The sequence below is a fragment of the Gorilla gorilla genome, chromosome 14 (genome assembly GCF_029281585.2).
Source record: "Gorilla gorilla gorilla isolate KB3781 chromosome 14, NHGRI_mGorGor1-v2.1_pri, whole genome shotgun sequence".
NCBI classification, from domain to species: domain Eukaryota; kingdom Metazoa; phylum Chordata; class Mammalia; order Primates; family Hominidae; genus Gorilla; species Gorilla gorilla.
In genome coordinates, this window is record NC_073238.2 from 128,049,472 (window position 1) to 128,071,311 (window position 21,840).

The 21,840-nt window shown below is 44.7% G+C and overlaps 1 protein-coding gene across 6 annotated transcripts in view; it reads right to left on the bottom strand.

Annotated features, from left to right (window-relative positions):
• Positions 1 to 5,512: 5,512 nt before the first annotated feature.
• PCID2 (PCI domain containing 2) overlaps positions 5,513 to 21,840 on the bottom strand; it is a 31,449-nt gene continuing 15,121 nt past the window's right edge. For 2 of the 6 annotated variants that reach the window (XM_055360237.2, XM_055360238.2), the window contains exons 7-14: positions 19,177 to 19,280; positions 13,348 to 13,423; positions 12,210 to 12,351; positions 9,024 to 9,124; positions 8,052 to 8,125; positions 7,811 to 7,936; positions 6,864 to 6,987; positions 5,513 to 6,189 (exon numbers count right to left, since the gene is read on the bottom strand). In XM_055360237.2, coding sequence (XP_055216212.1) covers positions 6,100 to 6,189; positions 6,864 to 6,987; positions 7,811 to 7,936; positions 8,052 to 8,125; positions 9,024 to 9,124; positions 12,210 to 12,351; positions 13,348 to 13,423; positions 19,177 to 19,280 — 837 coding nt within the window. In that variant the 3' untranslated portion in view covers positions 5,513 to 6,099. Of the gene's footprint in view, positions 6,190 to 6,859; positions 6,988 to 7,810; positions 7,937 to 8,051; positions 8,126 to 9,023; positions 9,125 to 12,209; positions 12,352 to 13,347; positions 13,424 to 19,176; positions 19,281 to 21,840 lie in introns of all 6 variants that reach the window. The other 4 variants (XM_031007284.3, XM_031007285.3, XM_055360236.2 and 1 more) reach the window with 3 other exon arrangements.

The window sequence follows — 21,840 nt, forward strand, 5'->3', positions numbered from 1 at the left end:
CTGAAACTCAGCTAGCCAGAATGAACAACACAACCGGAAGCGGGATTCCAAGCTGGCACTGCCACCGTGGAGGGCGCTGAAACTTCATCACACGCCAAGAGGCCGTCACAGCCCCAGACCACCCGCTCGGCCCACGCAGCAGCAGAGCCGCCGTTTGCTGGGTCGTTTACTGAGCACTGTGACCTTTCTTTCCCTGGAACTCTTTATCTCAATAGAGACCTTAAAAGAAAACATGAGATACGTTAAATAATAAAATAAGATAATCTGTCAGTCATAAAGCAGCCTGGTTTCCAGAAATTCTTTCCTTCTCCAAGTCCAGTGTTCCCTGTGCTCAGGGAATAGCCACCCCAGCCTGCACACTGGTGAGTGTGTTCTGGTGCAGAAGCGACAACAATCTCCGGTTACAGCAGAAAGTGACCTCCTCTGTTGGTTTACCAATTGCCACTGTGACTGAGGACCATGGCTCAGTGCAGAAGCAGCCACTAGAAGCAGGTTGGCAATGGAGGAGAATGACCCTGTGGGTACCCCAGAGAGGCAGCATTAGAGGAAAGGGCCAGAGAGCACGAGAGAGGCTGAGGAGGCACGCCGGCGTCTCACGGGGTTGTGCACCCGCCCTTCTCTGGGAGGGTTCCCATGGAAGGTTCCGGGGCCCGAGGTCAGGGCTGAGCATTGAGACCCAGCTCTCTGCTCGTCCCACCAGGTGGCTCTTGGACAACTGCTCCACCTCTTCATGCCTCAGGGTCGCCCAGGGTAGAATCCCAGCACCTCACCAATGGGCTGATGGGCAGCTAGGGCAACGCCCAGCACTGTTGTGGCTGGAGTGTGTGTCCCTTCAAAACTCCAAAATTGGAACTTACCCCAAGATGATGATATGGGGAGGTGGGGCCCTTGGGAGGTGACTAGGCCATGAGGGCTCTGCCAGCCCCTTCCATCTCTTCTCCCATGCGAGGACACTGCAGTGAGGTGCTACCCTGGAGACAGAGAGCCCTCAGCAGACACCAAATCTGCCGGCACCCAGATCTTGAACTTCCCAGCCCCCAGATCTGTGAGAAATGAGTTTCTGTTATCACCCAGTCCATGGTATTTTGTAGAACAGACCAGGACAGCACGTGCTGAATCACAGTAAACACCTGCTGTCATGAAGGCTGCAGCTGCAACGCAAGTACCAAAGACAGAGCTGCAGTCCAGCCCCCAGTGAAACTTCCTTGGAGACTGGAGCTCCTAGCAGGGTCTGAATTTGCACTGAAATGGACAGAAATGGCATAAATGTTCACATTTTAACTCTGACTTAGTTAAGGAAGGGGCACAGCTGCTTCTCCACCGGTGTCCTTGAGTGACACAGAGCAGAGCATCGTTGAAGAGCAGAGAGGACTTTTAAAAAGAGGAATTAAAAATGTAGGTGGACAAATATTCTCGAGTTGAGAACAATTTACACATAACTTGGGTTTTTAAGCCTTACTGTTCTTCAGCACACTCCCTTTCATTTACGCTTTAACCGCAGAATTAAACTTTTCTCCAACCTGTAGATGAAATGGCCCATTTCTCTGAAAGGTCCTTGGCAAAAAGCAACACTGTAATTTAAGGCAAATTAATGGGGAGGGCAGTTTAAAATTCACTAGCGTGAATTTTAAAGTCTTAGTGAAGTTTGGTTGTATTATTCTCAAACTACAATAAGGTAAGTAAGTCACTGCTTTAAATGCCTACTAATGATTTTAAAATCAGCTAATGAACATGGCAGGCTTTCTGTACGTAATGCTGCAGAAATGTCTGCAATCTTGCTTCTGGTACTTCTATTACAAATTTGGATTTACTAGAGTGGAAGCCCTGCTTGAAAACTATTCCAGGCCAGGCGCAGTAGCTCACGCCCGTAATCCCAGCACTTTGGGAGGCTGAGGCGGGCGGATCATGAGGTCAGGAGTTTGAGACCAGCCTGACCAACATGGTGAAACTCCATCTCTACTAAAAATACAAAAAAAAAAAAAAAAAATCTTTGCCAAGTGTGGTGGCTCACGCCTGTAATCCCAGCTACTCAGGAGGCTGAGGCAGGAGAATCACTTGAACCCGGGAGGCAGAGGTTGCAGTAAACAGATCATGCCACTGCACTCCAGCCTGGGCAACAGAGCAAGACTCCATCTCAAAAAAAAAAAAAAAAAATCTATTTCAAACACAGCTGGGCAGAGGCAAAGCATATGAAGACCCTCCCTGCATAATGGTGAAATCTGTGAAATCAGGAACAATCAGAGAAAGCTACAGGCCCAGATTGTCAGCAGAGACATCAGGGGCCTTCAAAATGAAGTAACTACTCTACTGGCATTTAATGACATGCTTAGAAACTACACCATAAACAAATCTAACAAAACAGTAAAACTCAAGAAGAGGGAAGCTAGCTATGATGACTGTTTTTCTTGTTTTTTGAGACAGGGTCTCTGTCTGTCACCCAAGGCTGGAGTGCAGGGCACGATCCTAGCTCATAGTGGGCTCAACTTCCTGGGCTCAATTGACCCTCCCACCTCAGCCTCCTGACTACAGGTGTGGACCACCATGCCCAGCTAATTTTTGTATTTTCTGCAGAGATGGATTTTGCCATATTGCCCAGGCTGGTCTCGAACTCCAGGGCTCAAGCAATCTACTGGCCTCAGCCTCCCAAAGTGCTGGTATCATAAATGTGAGCCACCATGTCCAGCCTGTGATGATGTTTTAAAAGGGCCAAACTAGTTCACACTTGGGCAGAGATTATTAAGTCCAATATTTGAATCCATGCAAACACACTGATACATGCCCATGTGTACGCCCGTGGACTTGAATACTGCCATGCTGGACACAGGCCTTGACTCTGCGTCTCCACCCAAATTCCATCTTGAATTGTAATCCCCACGTGTGGAGAAGTGATTGGATCACGGGGGTGGTCTCCCCCATGCTGTTCTCGTGATAGTGAGGGCGTCTAACGAGAGCTGATGGTTTTAAAAGTGGCAGTTTTTCTCATGCTCACTTCCCCTTCCGCCATGATTGTAAGTTTTCTGAGGCCCCCCGAGTCATGTGGAACTGTGAGTCCCTTAAACCTCTTTCCTTTACGTATTACCCAGTCTCGGGCAGTTCTTTATAGCAGCGTGAGAACGAACTGACAGAGGCCTGAACACCAAGAGGTAAACGTAAGGACACCTACACTGAGGTGGTTTCTTTCATTGCTAAGAATAACCATCCAATTACCTTAAAGTATCAATCCTTGACTTTAGGTGTCACTATGGACAGTTCAATACGTTACCCAGAAATGTTGACAAACCTGAGCTTTCCACCGCTATTACATCCAGAATGAAATTCAGGTATGCTGGCAGAAATTCCAATATTCAAATTACTGTAAGAAAATCATTTAAATCAAAAGTTGAAGGATGTTCAAGGCCCATGCAGAGCAGCAGGGAAGATCAGATTTCCGTACCCAACACTGCAAGAGAACGGGGCCCCACTGGACACATGGGTAGCTAGAAAACAGATGCAGTGCCCAAAGCCTCCGCCGGCATGAGTTTGCTCCGTGTCTGCCCCACAGGACATAGGAGGCACTTGTCACGACTGCCAGCGCTGAGGACCTTGCTGCTGCTGGGGAGCAGCTACGTAGGTCAAGAGGATCCTTGGCATGAACTCCACAGGCACAGGCGCTTGCCTTCGTGCATTCATCTCTCACGTGTACGTGTGGCGGTCCACGGCTGGAATCCGGGTGTGACTTAGGAGAGCAGGGCATAAAAGAGATCTGGCTTCCCTGGCTCTACTGGGATCTGCGCTCCCAGAATCCAGCTCCCTACGTGTGGAGAGAAACAGGGGAGCCCACCCACAGCCCTGCTGAGCTCCAGGTGAGAGCCCGGGCCAATACACGGGAATGAGTCACCTTCAAAGAGGCCCATTCGGGCCCGAGAAGAGCCCGCAAACTTCCCCGCCCAGCCCGGAAGAAACTGCAGACCTGCAGATGTAGGAGCAAGCTAAGGAGTGCTGCTGAAGCCCTGGGGCAGCTCCTGCATCCAGGGGAACCCGAAGAAGGAGCCACACAAAGTGAGTCCTGCGCCGCGCGGCCCGGAGAGAGAGAAAGAGGGATTCACACTTTGTAGAATAGCCTCTCCTTGAACAAGCAGCTTTCAAATGCAGTAACTTTGCAAAGATGAGCTCTTATAGTTTGTGTTCTTCTTTAGTAAATTTTTTGTAAACGGGGAAATGTGCATACTCTGAAAAATGGCAGTGCTGGGGACTAAACTGTGTCCCCCAAATTTCTTACATTGAAGTCCTAGCCCCAATGTGACTGTATCTGGAGGTAAGGTCTTCAGGGGGTAACTAAGGCTAAATGTGGTCATAACGGTGAGGTCCTAACCCGACAGAACTGTGGCCTTATAAGAGGAAGAGAGCCAGGTGTGGTAGCACATGCCTGTCATCCCAGCACTTTGGGAGGCCGAGGTGGGAGAAGTGCTTTAGCCCAGGTGTTCCAGACCAGCCTGTGCAATATTAGCAAGACCCTGTCTCTACAAAAAATAAAAAAATTAGTTGGGTGTGGTGGCATGCACCTGTGGTCCCAGCTACTTGGGAGGCTGAGGAGGGAAGATCACTTGTCTCGGAGGTTGAGGCTGTAGTAAGCACTGACTGCACTGCCGCACTCCAGCCTGGGTGACAGAGCGAGGTCCTGTCTCAAAAAAGGAGGGAGTCATCTCTATCTGTACCATCTCTAGCACGGCAAGAATACCACCTTATTCTTAAGTGTGCAACTCAGAAGAGAGCCCTCCCCAGAAGCCGACCGTGCTGGCAACCCCATCTCAGTCAGACCTCCAGCCTCTAGAACTGTGAGGAAATACATTCCTGTTGCTTAAGCTGCCTGTGGTATTCTGTGAGGGCAGCCCCAACAGCCCAATGTGAGTGGCCCAACTTAGCGACTGTCAACCTCACCGTGGTGCCGAAGGGACGCACTCAGGGGCAGCCATGCCTCAGCGTCCAGCAGCCCTTCGGTTTCCACTCTAAGTGCAGCACTCGGTAAGCTACACGAGGTATTTACACTTTTATTTTTATTTTTATTTATTTATTTTTTTGAGACAGAGTTTCGCTCTTGTTGCCCAGGCTGGAGTGCAATGGCATGATCTCGGCTCACTGCAACCTTTGCCTCCCGGGTTCAAGCGATTCTCCTGCCTCAGCCTCCTGAGTAGCTGGAATTACAGGTATGCACCACCACGCCCGGCTAATTTTGTATTTTTAGTAGAGACGGGGTTTCTCCATGTTGGTCAGGCTGGTCTCCAACTCTCAATCTCAGGTGATCTGCCTGCCTTGGCCTCCGAAAGTGTTGGGATTACAGGCGTGAGCCACCGCGCCCGGCATCTACACTTTATTATAAAATAAAATCGGCTTTGTGTTTGATTTTGCCTAAGTGGAGGCTTCTGAGTATGTTAAGGAAGGCTAGAGTGAGCCATAATGTTTAGTAGCAGGTGTATTAAATGTATTTTCAATTTAAGATGGTTTTTTAAAAGAAATTTTTTTTTAACCAACAAAGCAAAGGCAAATAAAATAAGTTTATTGGGATGTAACCCCATCATAAATTGAGGAGCATCCATACAGGCAAGCTATAAAATCTGGAAAATTTAAATCAAATTAAATTCTGCTTTTAAAAAGGTGCCTTAAGTTAATCAAGCATTTTGATAACATATTCAAATTTAATATATAAAAACAGATGTATCCTGGAAGATATAATGAAGAACATGCCATGTGTATAAATTCAGAATACCCTTTTTACACAAAGAACTACAAAAAGTTACAAAGACAGCCTTCAGGAACCACACTTAGGAAAAGTGAGCCAGAGCGGCCTTCACGCGAAGCCTCCTTCAAAGAAGTCTCACAAAGACTCCAGAACCAGCCGAGTTTGTGAAAAAGGAATTCCAGGTTTTCATCAGGCTGAAATTAGTTACAAATGAAGGAGATTAACTCGGGTGTGCTGAAAATCTCAGCCTCAGCATCCCTGGGAAAAGCGCCTCCAAGAGTTCCGGCTTCAGGGAACCTTGTTGCAGTACCGGACCGGTCTCATCAGCACAACCAAAGTGGAAAGAAACAACGGCTCACCCGTCCTCAGGGCTCCGTGTACTCTCAACACACCGTGGACAGGGGAGGAAATGGGTTCTGCTTGCTGACCACTAGCTTCTGATGCTGATGCGATATGTAGCCTTTGACGTGTCCCTGCGGGGCAGAAAGGGAGGAATGCGTTTACATTTTTGGATCTGAGTCATGTCAAAAATGCTGGGTGATCTAATTAATTTGGCATTAGCATTCTTCCCCAAGAGCGGCACAGTTCAGCTCAGCAGGAAGACAATGAGTAAAAATAAATACAATCAACCCTCTATATCCACGGTGGGTTTCATATCCATGAATCTAACCAACTGTGGACTGAAAATATTTGGGAAAAAAAAAATGCATCTGTAATGAACATGTACAGATGCTCTTCCCTTGCTGTGATTCCCTAAACAATACAGTACAACAGCTATCTACAGTGCACTGAGTATTTTAAGTAACCTAGAGATAAAGTATACAGGAGGACGTGCATAGCTCATATGCAAATACTACGTCCTATCAGTGACTGAAGCACCTGTGGATTTTGGTATCCGAGGGGGGTCGGAGAATCGACAGATACTGAGGGATGTACTGCCAGTAAAGAATATGCAAACATACAAGAGTATCCGTCCCCTCATGCTCCTAAGGCCCTGGTGAATGGTATTTCCTGGGCTAAAATTAGTTCTATCAAATAAAAAGCAAAAGGCCTTTTAACAATTTTAACACCACCACACTGAAGCTTCAAATTCTGGGCTGAATCTTGCTGTGAGTAGCTGCTTAAATTAAAACCAGGACTCACACACCATGTATATCAAGTTAGCCAGAATACACTGAACTTCGTCAATGTCCACGTCCTCCACCTGCATGAACTTCAAGGCAACCAGAAAAGCATCCAGAGACAGCTGATGTGTTTTCAGTAACAAATACCTGGAAGAGGGGAGGAGAAGGGCACTGTGGTTACCGACAGGATGCAATACTCCACAGCCAAGAAAAGGCACCTCTTAATAAGCCGGTGTTCTAAAGCAGTAAAAAAATTCCCACCTATTAGATAAACTCTAAACTACACTCTCAGAGCTATTAAATCTAATTTGACTTTTCAATCTTTAAAAAGTCACTAGTACAAATACAATTTTTAATTATTTTCTAAGTATTTCATTAAGGTTCAGTTTTTTTTTTCACATTTTAATCTCCCTGAAATCAGGAAGCACCTGACAATGGGCTGTATCTCACAGACTCCACGAAATAGGGTCCCTACTGTTTGTGACGTGCTACCCACAGCTCTATACAAAGTTGGCCTTTGCCTGAAGTTTACTGAACTGAGATCCTGCTGGGACGAGGCCTCAGAAGACGTGTGAGGAAAGGAATGACGATCTCTGCATCTGCCTTTGTGACAGGCAGGAGTGGCTGGGAGGGCTACTTGGTCAGCACTAAGGGAGGGGAGTGAGTGGCGAGTCCTGTGTGCTCTGATGAAATGTGGTACCGCGGCTCTCAGGGCTGATGTTCTCAAGTTGTCTTCTCACATAGAACCTGCTTACCTCCCCCACAAGTCCAGGCACAGCTTGTGCTACTCACGTGTCTCCGCGCAGGGTCCCCAGGAGGCAGTGGGCGGAGGCTTCATTTTATCCCACACAATGGAAGGAAGATAACAACCCCACATGGTGGCCTTCTCTCTTAGCCTGCAACAGCCCTGGATGTCTGACTGCTCTGCCGAGAGCCACGCTGGGAGCCCAATGTGCCGGGAAACGCTTACACTTTCTTAAAGAGGTTCCTGTAGGTGATGATCTTCAGCTTCTCCAGGATGAGGAAGATTCCGCAGCGAATGAAGAAGGCCTCGTGCTTCGCCAGCGCCTCGTGCAGCAGCAGCAGGTTGCCCTCGCTGGTGAGGGGGGAGGCGCGTCAGAAGGAGGGTGAGTTTCTCACAGAGCGTGCACGTCAACTCTCATCAGCCTTGCATTTTTAAAACCCCAAACAGGAAGGATGGCATACTCTACCTTACAGCTCTGGTTACTTCCGCAAACTGCATCAGGTGATACTTTTTCAGGAGCTCCACAGTGGGCATGTGACCCTAAGAGTCAATTTTCCAGAATGAAAATGCTTTCATTTTTTGACAAAACTGTCCTTGATAAATATTCATATCAAGGAATTAAGTTTTAAGAAAATTGCAACCTGAGTTTCTTAGAATGTCCATGGATTAAACACATCATAGTACACTAGGAAAACAACACAGGTCTAGAAATCAGAACACCTGGGTACAACACACTTTTGTCATTCCATGACACGTGACCTTGATCTTGACCTTCTCACATTTCTTCGAATTTCTATAACAGGAGAGTGATAACTGAAGAAATGCTAGTATAAGCATGAGATGTAGGCATACGGAAGTAGCTTCCAGAAGAATCAGCTAAGCATTTGAAACTGGCTGTCAGTTAAATGGGGTGAGAAGTGAGGAGGGCAAGGCCACAGCAGCGCTTCTCCATCACAATCCATTCAGAGCTACAGAAGCTTTAGCCACCTGTGTGCAATGCTTTTCTCATTAGTCAATTAACTTACCAGTTATTTCAAGTATCAAAAATACATTTTAGTAACTAAATGAAATACCCACAGAGAGGGGGAAATGACATTTTTCTTTCTTGGTGAATCCACTGCTTTTAACTTAGGTTTTAAGGGAGGAATACAAATGATACGTACTTATTTTGTCACATGAACGTTAAACTCTTGAGTTAAATACTTTTAAGGGAAACAAGACACAGCGAGAGCTTTTCTAGAAGGACCTGGAGGTGTAAGGCATGAAGCTCTGGGTTTGGGCCACACACAATGCATGCTCCTTCTTTATTTTGGGGTGTGCTCATACACAGCTCAGGCTGTGATCAACTACAGACTGTCTGCTAGGTTTTAAAAAACCTATCAGCTGTCAACTTTGTGAAAGCACCAGGATCTATAAACATGGAGTAACAATCACTCACCAATAGCATTTTTACTGGAAGCAAATAGATCAGAATCATCCTTTTGTTCTTCTGACTAGAACGGTGACAATGCTCAAAGGCAAATGACAGGTACTCCTCAGCTGCAAAGAAGGCAGAGCCAGCACGCGTGAGACCAACGCACCTGCTTCAGGCCCCTTCCTGCTCCATTTTCTACCACTATTTCCTGATTTAAAAGGCAAAAGCCCCCTCCCTTTATTATCTCAAAAAATATCATCCCAGTTTCATTTCTGTGATCAATGACTTTCCTTAAGTAAAATCCATACCCCCAAATTCAACAGGAACTGCCTGGGAAGTCCTACTTAACAGAGGAAAACTGAAGAAAATAACTTTCACAGAGATTCTGATTTGCCTAAGGTCATCTGGCAAGCCATTATGATAACATTTTAAAAGTCTGACCCTGCTCAGATGATTTCTACATTCATGAAAAATATAAAGACATATTTAAAAATGTACCTCCACAATACATTTTAATCACCCATAATTAAACAATGAAAATAACTTAGTAAAACACCATCCTCCAGCTTAACATATAATTAGTGATCATATATCTTCCATTTTAAATGACCACATGCTTTAAAAAATTAACTTATTACTAACACACAACATATTAATTCTGTCCTGAGAGCAATATTAAAAAACAGATTTGAATTTAATAGATTTCAAAATACAAAAGTAATTCTATTTGTCAAGATTAATCCTACAAACTGCAGGACAGGCCTGCAAAGAGTTCAGCCCACGCTAACAAGGAACTCTCAGAACAGGCAGGCAGGAGCTGAGCCTTGTCCTGAGGCTGGAAAGCTGAAGGGTCAGGGGTTTCTGGACAATGATTCCACATTCTCCCTAGGTGAAGAGAAGAGACTTCGCTAAGGCTGAGTTTGGGTCAAGAATTAGGAAAGTGAGATGTTCCTGTTTATGTAAGTTCTTCCTGAACAGTGATATTAAGTCCCAACTATAAGAGAACAGAGATGCTCAGAGCTGCAGAGGCCCTCCCTTATGCAGAATGGGTCACCAGAAGCAGCAGGCCCTGGGGTCTGGGTCGAGGCCTAGGGAACCCACACTGAGACCACACACTGCCTCTGCTCCTAAACTATGTGGCCACATTGGCACAAAAAACATCCAGTCTTGCACAGTGAGAGTGAATGCAGTGGGGCCAGTGTCTCTTCCAAACCACAAAGCCATGACCCACGAGGAGCCCTGTGGGGCTGAGACCAAGGAACAAGGATTCACTGAGAGTCTGCAATAACCCACCAGCTGCCAGTTTGACTTTTGCAAACTAGCCTCTAAAAAGTGTACCTTTGCTACTGCCCAAGGTAATCTCAAATTCTCCTGGATGTACAAAAAATGCATTTTTTCTTTTTCTTTTTTTTTTTTTTTGAGATGGAGTCTCACTCTGTCGCCAAGCTGAAGTGCAGTGGCGCGATCTCAGCTCACTGCAAGCTCCGCCTCCCGGGTTCACGTCATTCTCCTGCCTCAGCCTCCTGAGTAGCTGGGACTACAGGCACCCACCACCGTGCCCAGCTAATTTTTTGTATTTTTAGTAGAGACGGGGTTTCACCGTGGTCTTGATCTCCTGACCTCGTGATCCACCCACCTCAGCCTCCCAAAATGCTGGGATTACAGGCGTGAGCCACCGCGCCCGGCCAAAAAATGCATTTTCTAATAGTTAATGCAAGCTGAGATTTTTCTGCTGTCTTTGAGGGAACCTAAGTCATTTTGCATCAAATAATATATTTCGGTTGGAGTCAAAAATATCTAGAGGGGTAAAAATCTCTGAAATTAATAAATTAATGAAAGTATACATACAACAACTGAGATACTCCAAATATTCTTTCTTACATAAATAATATAAAATCACAGGAAAGAAAATCACCACAATCTCTGCAGACATTTTATCCACTTAAATACAATCAGGGTTCTAGGAATTCCTAGCAGTAAAATGGAAAACAAAATCTCTGCGAGCTACAAGGCAGAAGATCTATCGCCAGCGCTGGCTTTTTGGGGACACAGAATCACTCAGTAATCTCAGAGCATCACACTCTCAATGGCTTCCTATTTCTTTTACAGTCAAACGAAAGGGTTGGATGATACAGACTTAAACAAACTTTTTAGCTCTAAAGATGTCAGAAACTATGACTATGTCGCATCAATATTAATAATAATTTCTGGCTATGTTAGGTATTCAAAAATACCACTTACTGAATCCTCAGAAGAAAAAAAATCAGTATCTTAATAAAATCCAATAGGACAGAATTTAAAAGCTTCTCTACCTTTATGCTTCATATTAAGAGAAAAAAAAGAGACAGACAAGAAAAGCCCTTCTTTAAAAGCCCTAGATCTACTAAAAACTGAAAGGAAATGAACAGTCAGTCCATACAAGCCCACAGAGTAAAAACTGTGAAAGGAAATGGTCTATACAAGCCTATAGAATAAAAAGCCAGAGCGTCCTTATGAAAGGGCTATTATTTATCTTGCATTGCCTAAAGTTATGTTGCTTCATGTACTTGGGACTGTGTGCTCCACAAACAGCTGAAGAAGAGTTTAAAGTCTGGTTTGAGCACAAGAGAAGAGATCACCAAGAATGATGCTGTGACAGCCGATAAAAATTACAAAAAGAAGAAAAGACTAGTTTCCTGTTCTTGAGAAAGTTACCAACGTAAACTAATACAATAGTGTCAGGTGTGGTAGCGACACACTGCACGAGGCTGTTTAAACGAGAGCTCTGACACCAGGTCCAAGGGCACATCCCCTGCTTCTAAGTCATCTCCATGCAGGATTTGTAGGTCATGAAGTCAGTCGCTGAACTAAATGTTGTCCTAATCTCCATTTCCTATGTCAACATAACCATCATCTATTACAGGGTCAAAAAGCAAATAAAGAAAACAATGATTTACATTCTATTCTGAGAACAGTCATGCTCAGTGAACTCAGAAACGATGTCTGTAATGCCTGTGAGACTCCAGCATGCACTTCAGAGACCCAGTGTGGATTAAGAATCTTCAATATAATTTCCCTTTAATCAGCTTTAGTGTCAAATATGTATATATAACTTGGTCCACATTTAAAAATAAAATACAGTAATTGTGTTCTCTGAAACTATATTATTCAAAGTTGTTCAGAATGCAATGTCTTATTTAAAATACTGGGAAAAAAAGATTAGCAACATACCTTGCTTAAAATCGCTGTCAAACATAGCCTTGCGTCCAACATAGTATTTGTATGTTACTCTCTGTGCAGTGCTGTAATCGTCTTTCAGGTTTGAGCTGTCAATTGCTCTAATTAGGGGTTTACATAAATGGAGTTTGTTGATCTATAATGAATAACAATCCATTTAAAATATTTAAAAACAACAAAAACAGGTGGCAAAACAAATTACTAAGCAAGTCTCCTTAAAATGCAAATTACAAAACCTATTATATCATAAAAATTATTTATATAATAAAACCAAAACAGAGAGCAGCCAGCATAGATGGCATTCACCCTGGGAGGCTCTGCAAAGCCGTTCCAGGGGGCGCAGCCCAGCAGGAGCCCATGCTAGTGGAGGCTCTGGGAAGCTGTTCCAGGGGGCGCAGCCCTGCAGTGGGAAGCCGTTCCAGGGGGCACAGCCCTGCAGGAGCCCGTGCTAGTGGAGGCTCTGGGAAGCCGTTTCAGGGGGCGCAGCCCTGCAGGAGCCCGTGCTTGTGGAGGCTCTGGGAAGCCATTCCAGGGGGCGCAGCTGTGCAGGAGCCCATGCTTGTGGAGGTTCTGGGAAGCCGTTCCAGGGGGCGCAGCCCTGCAGGAGCCTGTGCTTATGCAGCACCGGCAGGAAGGTGGGGTGCTCTACAGGAGTGGAAGGCGCTGGACAGAAGGCCCAAGTCCCAGCTGCTGACACGTGATGGGCTGCTCTTAACCGGACTGACTTTATGTGGCAATGGTTTCTTTATCCATCTATCCATCTACATGCCTGCTTTTCCATAGTTAATTATGACCACAGAAGACAAAAGGCTCTGGAGTGAAACCGCCTGCACTGAAAGCCCAATTCCACCACACTGGGCCAGCTGCTTCACACACAGGGGCCTTCGTTTCCTCTGGGGCTGAGAGCGCTAACCTCAGAGGGCTGATTATCAACAGGAAGACATTTGTAAAGCATTCAGAATAGTGCCTTGCACCTAGTAGGCATTCAACAAATGTTCGCTATTAGGACTAGGAATACGGTTATGATCATTTCACAAGCAACGCCAGGGAGGCTAGCTGATATATATGATATGTGGGAAGCCCAGGAGAATCGAAAATTGTAAAGACAGAAAGGATTCAAACAGAAGCGCACCTTGAAGTAGATTTTAAACAGCTGGTTCACCAGAAACAGCATGCCCCACTTCTTAGAGTCCTCTATACCAGCACGGCTATGGGGAAATAATTTTTTTTAAGTTACATAGGAAATAAAAATTTTATTTATAAATCACCAAATAAACTGCCTAAACAAATTAATATCTTGAGGTAAAGTCCCAAAGCTCAAGTCATATTCATATCAACTTATTCATATCAAGTCATATTCATCAAACAAGATAACATCATGAAAAAAGATGTCTTACCTGATGGGTAAAAATAAAAGAGGAAACAAACCAGGAAAATCCCAATTAACTACTTGAGTAATATCCTTCCTCCGCGGCACCAGCTAAAAACTGCCTCATTTGCAGCAACAATGTGTAAAAGTTAATTGTTATAAACCGTTTTTGAAAAATGGAAAAATAGGGCATGGTGGTGTGTGCCTGTAATCCCAGCCACTTAGAAGGCTGAGGCAGGAGAATCACTCGACCCCAGGCCAATGCACTTCAGCCTGGGTGACACAGCGTGACTCCGTCTCAAAAAACAAAAACAAAAAAAGAAAAGAAAAATGGAAAAATACTTCTCATCAGTACGACAAAACAAACCAGTAAAACACACAAAGAGGATGAGTCCCACCAAGGCAGACACAGAAAGTACACACTGTGGTCGTCCATTTACATAAAGTCACCGAACAGGCAGGAAGCAACCCACAGTGGAACAAATCCAGACAGCTGAAAGGGCCTGCCCCACATGAGGGATGAGGGAAGTTTCCGGGGACAGGCAGGAAGCGACCCACAGTGGAACAAATCCAGACAGCAGAAAGGGCCTGCCCCACATGAGGGATGAGGGAAGTTTCTGGGGACAGGCAGGAAGCGACCCACAGTGGAACAAATCCAGACAGCAGAAAGGGCCTGCCCCACATGAGGGATGAGGGAAGTTTCTGGGGTGGCAATCATGTCCTATACCTCAGCAGCAAGCAGACAGATAATACTGTAGGTAGTTCACTGCATGCAAATTTTACCTCAAAAGACTGAAAAAACAGAAACTGAAGCACCTAGGGGAGGGTGTGCCACTGTCTGCAATTAACCTGGAAACAGTCACAGGTTACACAACATTTCGGTCAACTGCAGATGACCACACGTGAGATGGGGCCCTACAGAGTCTCACACTTGACCACACGTGAGATGGGGCCCTACAGAGTCTCACACTTGACCACACGTGAGATGGGGCCCTACAGAGTCTCACACTTGACCACACGTGAGATGGGGCCCTACAGTCTCACACTTGACCACACGTGAGATGGGGCCCTACAGAGTCTCACACTTGACCACACGTGAGATGGGGGCCTACAGAGTCTCACACTTGACCACACGTGAGATGGGGGCCTACAGAGTCTCACACTTGACCACACGTGAGATGGGGCCCTACAGAGTCTCACACTTGACCACACGTGAGATGGGGCCTACAGAATCTCACACTTGACCACACGTGAGATGGGGCCCTACAGAGTCTCACACTTGACCACACGTGAGATGGGCCCTACAGAGTCTCACACTTGACCACATGTGAGATAGGGCCTACAGAGTCTTACACTTGACCACATGTGAGATAGGGCCCTACAGAGTCTCACACTGTATTTTTACTGCACCTTTTCTGTGTTTAGATCTGTTTAGACACACAAATAATTCCCACTGTGTTCCAGTTGCCTACAGCATTTAGTGCAGCTCTTGCTCCTCGCAGCCTAGGACCCACAGGCTGCGCCACACAGCGGGGGTGTGTAATAGGCCACGCCATTTCGGTTTACGAAGTACACTCTGTGGTGTTAACAAAATGATAAAATCACTTAAACTCAAGGCACAAAAATACAAAAGTGCCCAGTACAGAAAACAAGTAGGTGCTTTACAAGCCACAGAACATAAAATTACTCTTAAAGACCAAAATGTGTCCATATAGAAACACTTAAAATAATGTAAAAATACAATTTTAAAATATCAAACTCTGTTTTATAACTGCCTGTGAGCTGCTCTAAGCAGGTCTATGACTTTTATCATTCCCTACGTGCATGACCTCAAACAAAAGTCTCTCAAGGTCTCGTTTTCCTCATCTGAAAACGGAGACAAATAATAATAATGTTCTATGACTTCAAAGAGCTATGGAAAAACCAAACAAAACACACAAGTACTCTGTAACTCACGTAAAACGCTACACGTATGGTAATATCGTAGCTGGTCTGGCACCAGGAATGATGACCTCTATTGGAGACTATGTGACAAAAGCAAACCCCAACGGGAAAGAGATGTCACTGGGGATCTGCCTCTGTCTTCTGAGTGTCCCCTCAGGGTGGAAATGCTGGGTCACATGGTAGCTCTACGTCCAACTTTGAGGAACTGCCTTCCCGTTTCTGCACAGCAGCTGCACTGTTTTTGTTCCCCTGGCAATGTGTACGAGGCTCCAGTCTCCGTGCATCCTCACTGGCGCTGCCCGTCTTTCTGATTACAGTCATCCCACTGGGTGTGGCCTGGCAGCTCTCAGAGGTTCTGATTTGCATTTCAAGTGACTGATGCATTAGTCATTGGTGACTAAGTCACTGGTGATTAATGACGTTGAGCATCTTTTCATGCACTTACTGGCCACTTGTGTATTTTGTTTGGAAGATTTTTCAAATTCTTTAAACATTTTAAAGAATTTGAATTGGATTGTCTTTTTACTGTTGAGTTGTAATAATTCTTTATATATTCTGGATATTAGGCCCTTATCAGATGTATTATTTGCTAGGTTATGGTTGTTTTTTACTTTTTTGAGAATGTCCTTTGAAGTCTAAAGTTTTTAATTTTGATGAAGTCCAATTTATTTTTTCCTTTGGTTGCTTATGCTTTTGTTGTCGTATCTGAGAAGCCACTGCCTAATCAAAGGTCGTGAAGATCACTGCTGTGCAAGAATATACGATCAAGCAAAATGTCAAGTATTCATTTAGGAAACACGGATTGAGCTCCTGGGGTGCAAGGAACGCTAGTGATGGAGAAGGCCCACGCCCTCACGCACTTCGCCATCAACTCGTTTGGTAAACGCAGTGCAAGAAATGTACAGTCTGCTATGAATGTTTATAAAAGGGAAATCTGATCCACCGTGAAGTCCAGCAGCGAGAGGCTTTAGAGAAGGCGGAAACCTTTAAATGAGTATAGACTGCCAGGAGTCGAGGAGAACCTTCCAGCAAAGGAAACGGCACCCATGGGAGGCCTCAGTGGGCAAGTGCTATGGCATAGGAAGGACTTTTCTACAGTCCAGCCTTGGTGCGAAAGTTCTGAAGCGAGGCTGGATAGGGAGGCCATGTTACCCCCACAGCACTATACATCTTGTAGGCTTGGCTGAACAGTTGCACAACTCAAACTCTGCTTATCTTCAGCAATAGGATGCCTGAGGTCAGAGGCTCCCCTCTTGGTTAAACCAGCTAAGACCAGCAGGATGCTAAGTAGAAGTCCACCTGGCCTTTGCGGGGCCTCCAACTTCATTACAACCTCATTTTCATGCTCCGTGACACTCCCACCAGTGCCACAGCGGCTGACAATCACCATGACAATGACGGGAAGACGCCGTCAAAGGACAAAAAGATGGCAGTGCTTCAGCTCCCAGAAGTTCACCGTCCATTTCCAGAAAAGCCATGAATATTCTTCCCCTTGCTTTCAATGTCCAACCCCTTCATTCAAGAAACCCTCTATTTCAATCCCCTCACCCCTCAGGAGTAGAGAAGTTGATTTGTGAGCCACACTCCTGCTTCTTCATTCCTTGGCCTTTACATACAGCTTGCTCTGCTCAACACTTACTTTCGGTTTCATGGATGGGATCTACAACACCCAAAAGGAAAAGTTCCCATCTTTTGAGGCTACGGAGTTTATTGGCAACAAACACAATGAGTGAAAAGAGAAGCTGGGCTACTGCTATGGTTTGGATGTGGTTTTTTGGCCACATCAAGCCTCATGTTAAAACCTGATCCCCGTTGTTGGAGGAGGAACCTAATGGGAGGTTTTTGGGTCATGGGGGTGGACCCCTCATGAATGGCTTGGTGCTGTCCTTGCCATAATGAATGAGTTCTCGCTCTGAGCTCCTGTGAGCGTTCCCAGACAGCTGGTTGTGGAAGAGCCTGGCGCCTCCCCTTCTATCTCCTGCCTCCTCTCTTGCCATGTAGTGGGCTCCTCTTCGTCTTCCAGCATGAGTGGAAGCAGCCTGAGGCCTCACCAGAAGCAGATACGAGCACCATGCTTCTTGTGCAACCTGCAGAACTGTGAGCCAAATAAACCTCTTTTCTTACATTCCCCAGCCTCAGGTATTCCCCTCTTTTCTTACATTCCCCAGCCTCAGGTATTCCCCTTTTCTTACATTCCCCAGCCTCAGGTATTCCTTTATAGCAACACAAGAAGACTAAAACAACTACTCTCTGTGAACAATAGTTTTTTGTTTATTTATATATGGATACCTTTGATAATCTTTCTTTGCTTTAAAATTTCCTAAATCTCATAAATAAATGTGATTATATAATTGGTGAAGAGATGGGAGTTTTAGAAGAAAAAATGGAAATTCTAAAGCAGAATCAGACGGAAAGTTGAGAATTTAAAAATAAATAATGGCAGAAAAGATCAGTCAACTTGTAAGCAGGTCATTACAAATTACCTAAAATGAAGGAGAGGAAAAAAAAAAAGGATTGAGGCCAGGTGCAGTGGTTCACGCCTATAATCCCAGCACTTTGGGAGGCTGAGGAGGGTGGATCACTTGAGGTCAGAAATTCAAGACAAGCCTGGCCAACATGGTGAAACCCCATCTCTACTAAAAATACAAAAATTAGCCGGACGTGGTGGCATGCGCCTGTAATCCCAGCTATTCAGGAGGCTGAGACAGGAGAACGGCTTGAACCCAGGAGGCGGAGGTTGCAGTGAGCTGAGATGGCACCACTGCACTCCAGCCTGGGCGACAGAGCAAGAGTCTGTCTCAAAAAAAAAAAAAAAGATTAAAAAATAAACAAAGAGACTAACAGTGGCCTGTGAGGGATAATATCATGCATTTAACACATATGCAGTTGAAATCCCAGAAAGAGAAGAGAAAAAATGGGGCCAAAAGTAGTTAAAGAATGTAAAACATTAAATTTTTAAAAACATCAACTTACAAATACAGGAAGCCCAATGAACCCTAAACAGGAGAAATTAAAGAAAAAAAAAACCAACTACGCACATCAGAGCCAAATTACTGAATGCCAATGATAAAGAGAAAATCATAGCCAGAGGAAAAAGACCCATTCTATACAGGGAACGATGGCAACGACTCATCAGAAGCAAAGGAAACCAGATGGAATGACATTTTTAAAGTGCCAAAAGGAAAAAACTGTCAACCCACGAGACTCCATGTAGCAAATGGAGCCTTAAAAATGAAGGTGATCAGTGCTGCTTCTTCACTGGTAAAGAGAGAACATTTCTTAAAAAAAATAACGAGAGTTTCAGAAAAATGAAAGCTTAAAAGATTCACTGCCCTCAGACCCTCACCAAACGCAAATGTGGAAGAAAGTGCCTCAGGAAAGGGAAATGGCACTAGACGGAAACTGGTTCCTGCAGAGGAGCTCCAGACATGGTCAAATGTGGGCAAATGAAGACTCTTTTTTCCCTCAGCTCTTATTTCCTTTACAAAACAATCAACTTTTTAAAGCAAAAATAACGATGGTTGTGGGATTATAGCATGTGTAGAAATGAAATATGTGTCAACAATAAACACAGGCCAGAAAGGGTGAACGCTGCAATGAAAACACCACCAACAGCGTCTGGTGGTCGGTCCTCAAGTCCTTACTCACGTGTCGCTGGCACAGACCCGGAAACAGCTCATCAGTAACTCTGCTGCTTTTTCCAACATGTCCCCAACTTTGCTTTTTCCTTTCTTTACCAACTGTTGATCTGCCTAATAAAATATAAAAACTTTTATTTCATTTCTCCGAAGCAAGATCTTGCTGTGTCGTCCAGGCTGGACTGCAGTGGCACAATCACACCTCACTGCAGCCTCAACCTCCTGGGCTCCACTGATCTTCCCATCTCAGCCTCCTGAGGAGCTGGAACCATGGAACCAGGTACTACCATGCCTGGCTAGTTTTGGGTTTTTTTTTTTTGTTTGTTTGTTTTTTTTATTTATTTTAATATTTTTTTCTTTTTTTTTTTTTTGTAGAGACAGGGTCTCACTTTGTTGCTCTGGCTGGTCCTGAACTTCTGACTCCAAGTAATCCTCCCATCCTGGCCTCCGGAAGTGTTGGGGTTACAGGCATGAGCCATTGTGCCCAGCCAAAATGAAGCAAAAAATGGGTACAATTAAGACTCAAAGTCCCAAAACATCCTGGAGAAATCAGCTAGCATGTACTATAATATTTTTAAAAATTGAGAAGTCTGTATTACTCCAATTCTTCCACAAACCAAATCTTTCTTCAATTATTTCAAGTTAAGTCAGTCACCAATTTTTCAAACCTGCACTGCATATGTTACTAAGCAACTAAGCTCTCTCTTACTTCAGTCCCTGAAGTTGGCTAGTCAAAACACTTGAAATAAAAACGTTTAACAAATATTAAAGTCATCACTGAGTTTGACTTTTCCCTCGCATTTGGGAGGATGGCCTTGGTTAAAGAAGAAAGAATCTGTTTCTGCCACTTGTGTTCTCCACAAACCCGAGGCCTGTAACAGGCTTGCAGATGACCCACAGCTCAAACTATATTCACAACAACACTAAGCCATTATGGTCTTTTTTTACTGTATTAACATTTGCACTGATGGTGCAAAAACAGCAATAGGTAAAATGCTGGAGTGCTCCCACCAGCACCAAACTACACAAGTAATCATCATGTTCTTAAACACCAGACACTCTGCAATCAATCAATCAATCAACAAACCAGTAAAATTAGTTTCCTTTAAAAAATGTCCTTGATGAGCCAAGCACAGTGGTTCACACCTGTAATCCCAGCACTTTCGGGAGGCTGAGGTGGGAGAATCACTTGAGCCCAGGAGTTTGAGACCAGCCTGGGCAATATGGCAAGACTCTGTCTTAATTAAAAAATTTTAAATTAGCCCGGTATCATGGCGTAGACCTGTAGTCCCAGCTACTCGGGAGGCTGAGGTGGGAGGCTTCAGCCCAGGAACTCAAGGCTGCAGTGAGCTATGACTGCACCATTGCACTTCAGCTTGGGTGACAGAGCAAGACCATCTCTAAATAAATAAATAAAATGTCCTTGATAATGCAGTAAATATGAATTTTCTTAAATCTTGGTCCTTGAGCACACGTTTTTTATATTCTTTGTGATGAAATGAGAAGCATACAGCACTTCTGTTGCACACGGGTGTCTCATGGCTGTTTACAGAAAAGCTCTGGGCAGCTGTCTGAGCTGTGAGCTGAACTAGCTGCTTCTTGCAGAACAGAAAACTGACAGGCAGACACAGCTACCCAGGCTTGGGCATCTGGCTGACCATATTCTCCAAAACGAATGGAACAAATCTGTCACTTCCAGGCAAACAACTGATGGTACTGGTTGCCAAAGACAACATTTGTGCTTTCAAGAAAAACCAGAATTCTGGAAAACTTTTATGAACTACTGTGAGCTTTGGAGCTTTTCCTTACTCCAAGGCTTTTCTGATGAGGCCCCTGGAGATGTTAAGGAAGGTAGGGGTTTGGGGGTTGGGTTTTTAACAGTGGTATATCAACACTTGGGAGGTGCTGCATGGCTCAGTAAGCCAATATACTCCAAATGGTCTGCTATGGTCTGAATGCTTGTGTCCCCTCCAAAACTCATGCTGAAATCCTAACCCTCAAAGTGACGGTGTTTGGAAGAGAGGCCTTTGGAAGGTGATGAGGTCATGAAGGTGAAGCTGTCATGAATGGGAAAGAGAGATCCCTTGCCCCATCTACCATGTGCAGACACAGTAAGATGCTATGAGCCAGGAAGCGGCCCTCTTCATCAGAAACTCAGCTTGATCTGGACCTCCCTGCCTCTAGAACTGTGAGACATAAACGCTTGTTGGTTACAAGCCAACCCAGTTTATAGTATTTTCTTATAGCAGCCCAAATGGACTAAGACATGACTAACGCAAGATATTACGAAATCCATTCAGTGCTTTAGGCAGACCAGTGGATTTCAGTGTAAAGGTAGAAAAAGTTTACTGGTACACTTCAGAAGCCACATTGTAACTAACCTTTTAAAAAAAAAAACTGCCTCTTGGGGTTTTCCTATATAGAGTCAAAGAATTATCTCAATGGTCTGGAAAGCCTATGAGAATATTCCTCTCTTTTCCATCTACAACTTTGTGATGTAGCCTTTCACCATCAGGCAGAGAAATACTTTACTCAAAACAGTGTACTGCAACAGAGTAAGTGCAGAAGCAGGCAAGGGGACCAGATTGCCTCTGTTGAACTAGACATCAAAGAGGTCAAAAGTGATGTGACACCACTTTTCTTAGTATTTTGTTTTGCAAATATAGTTATTTTT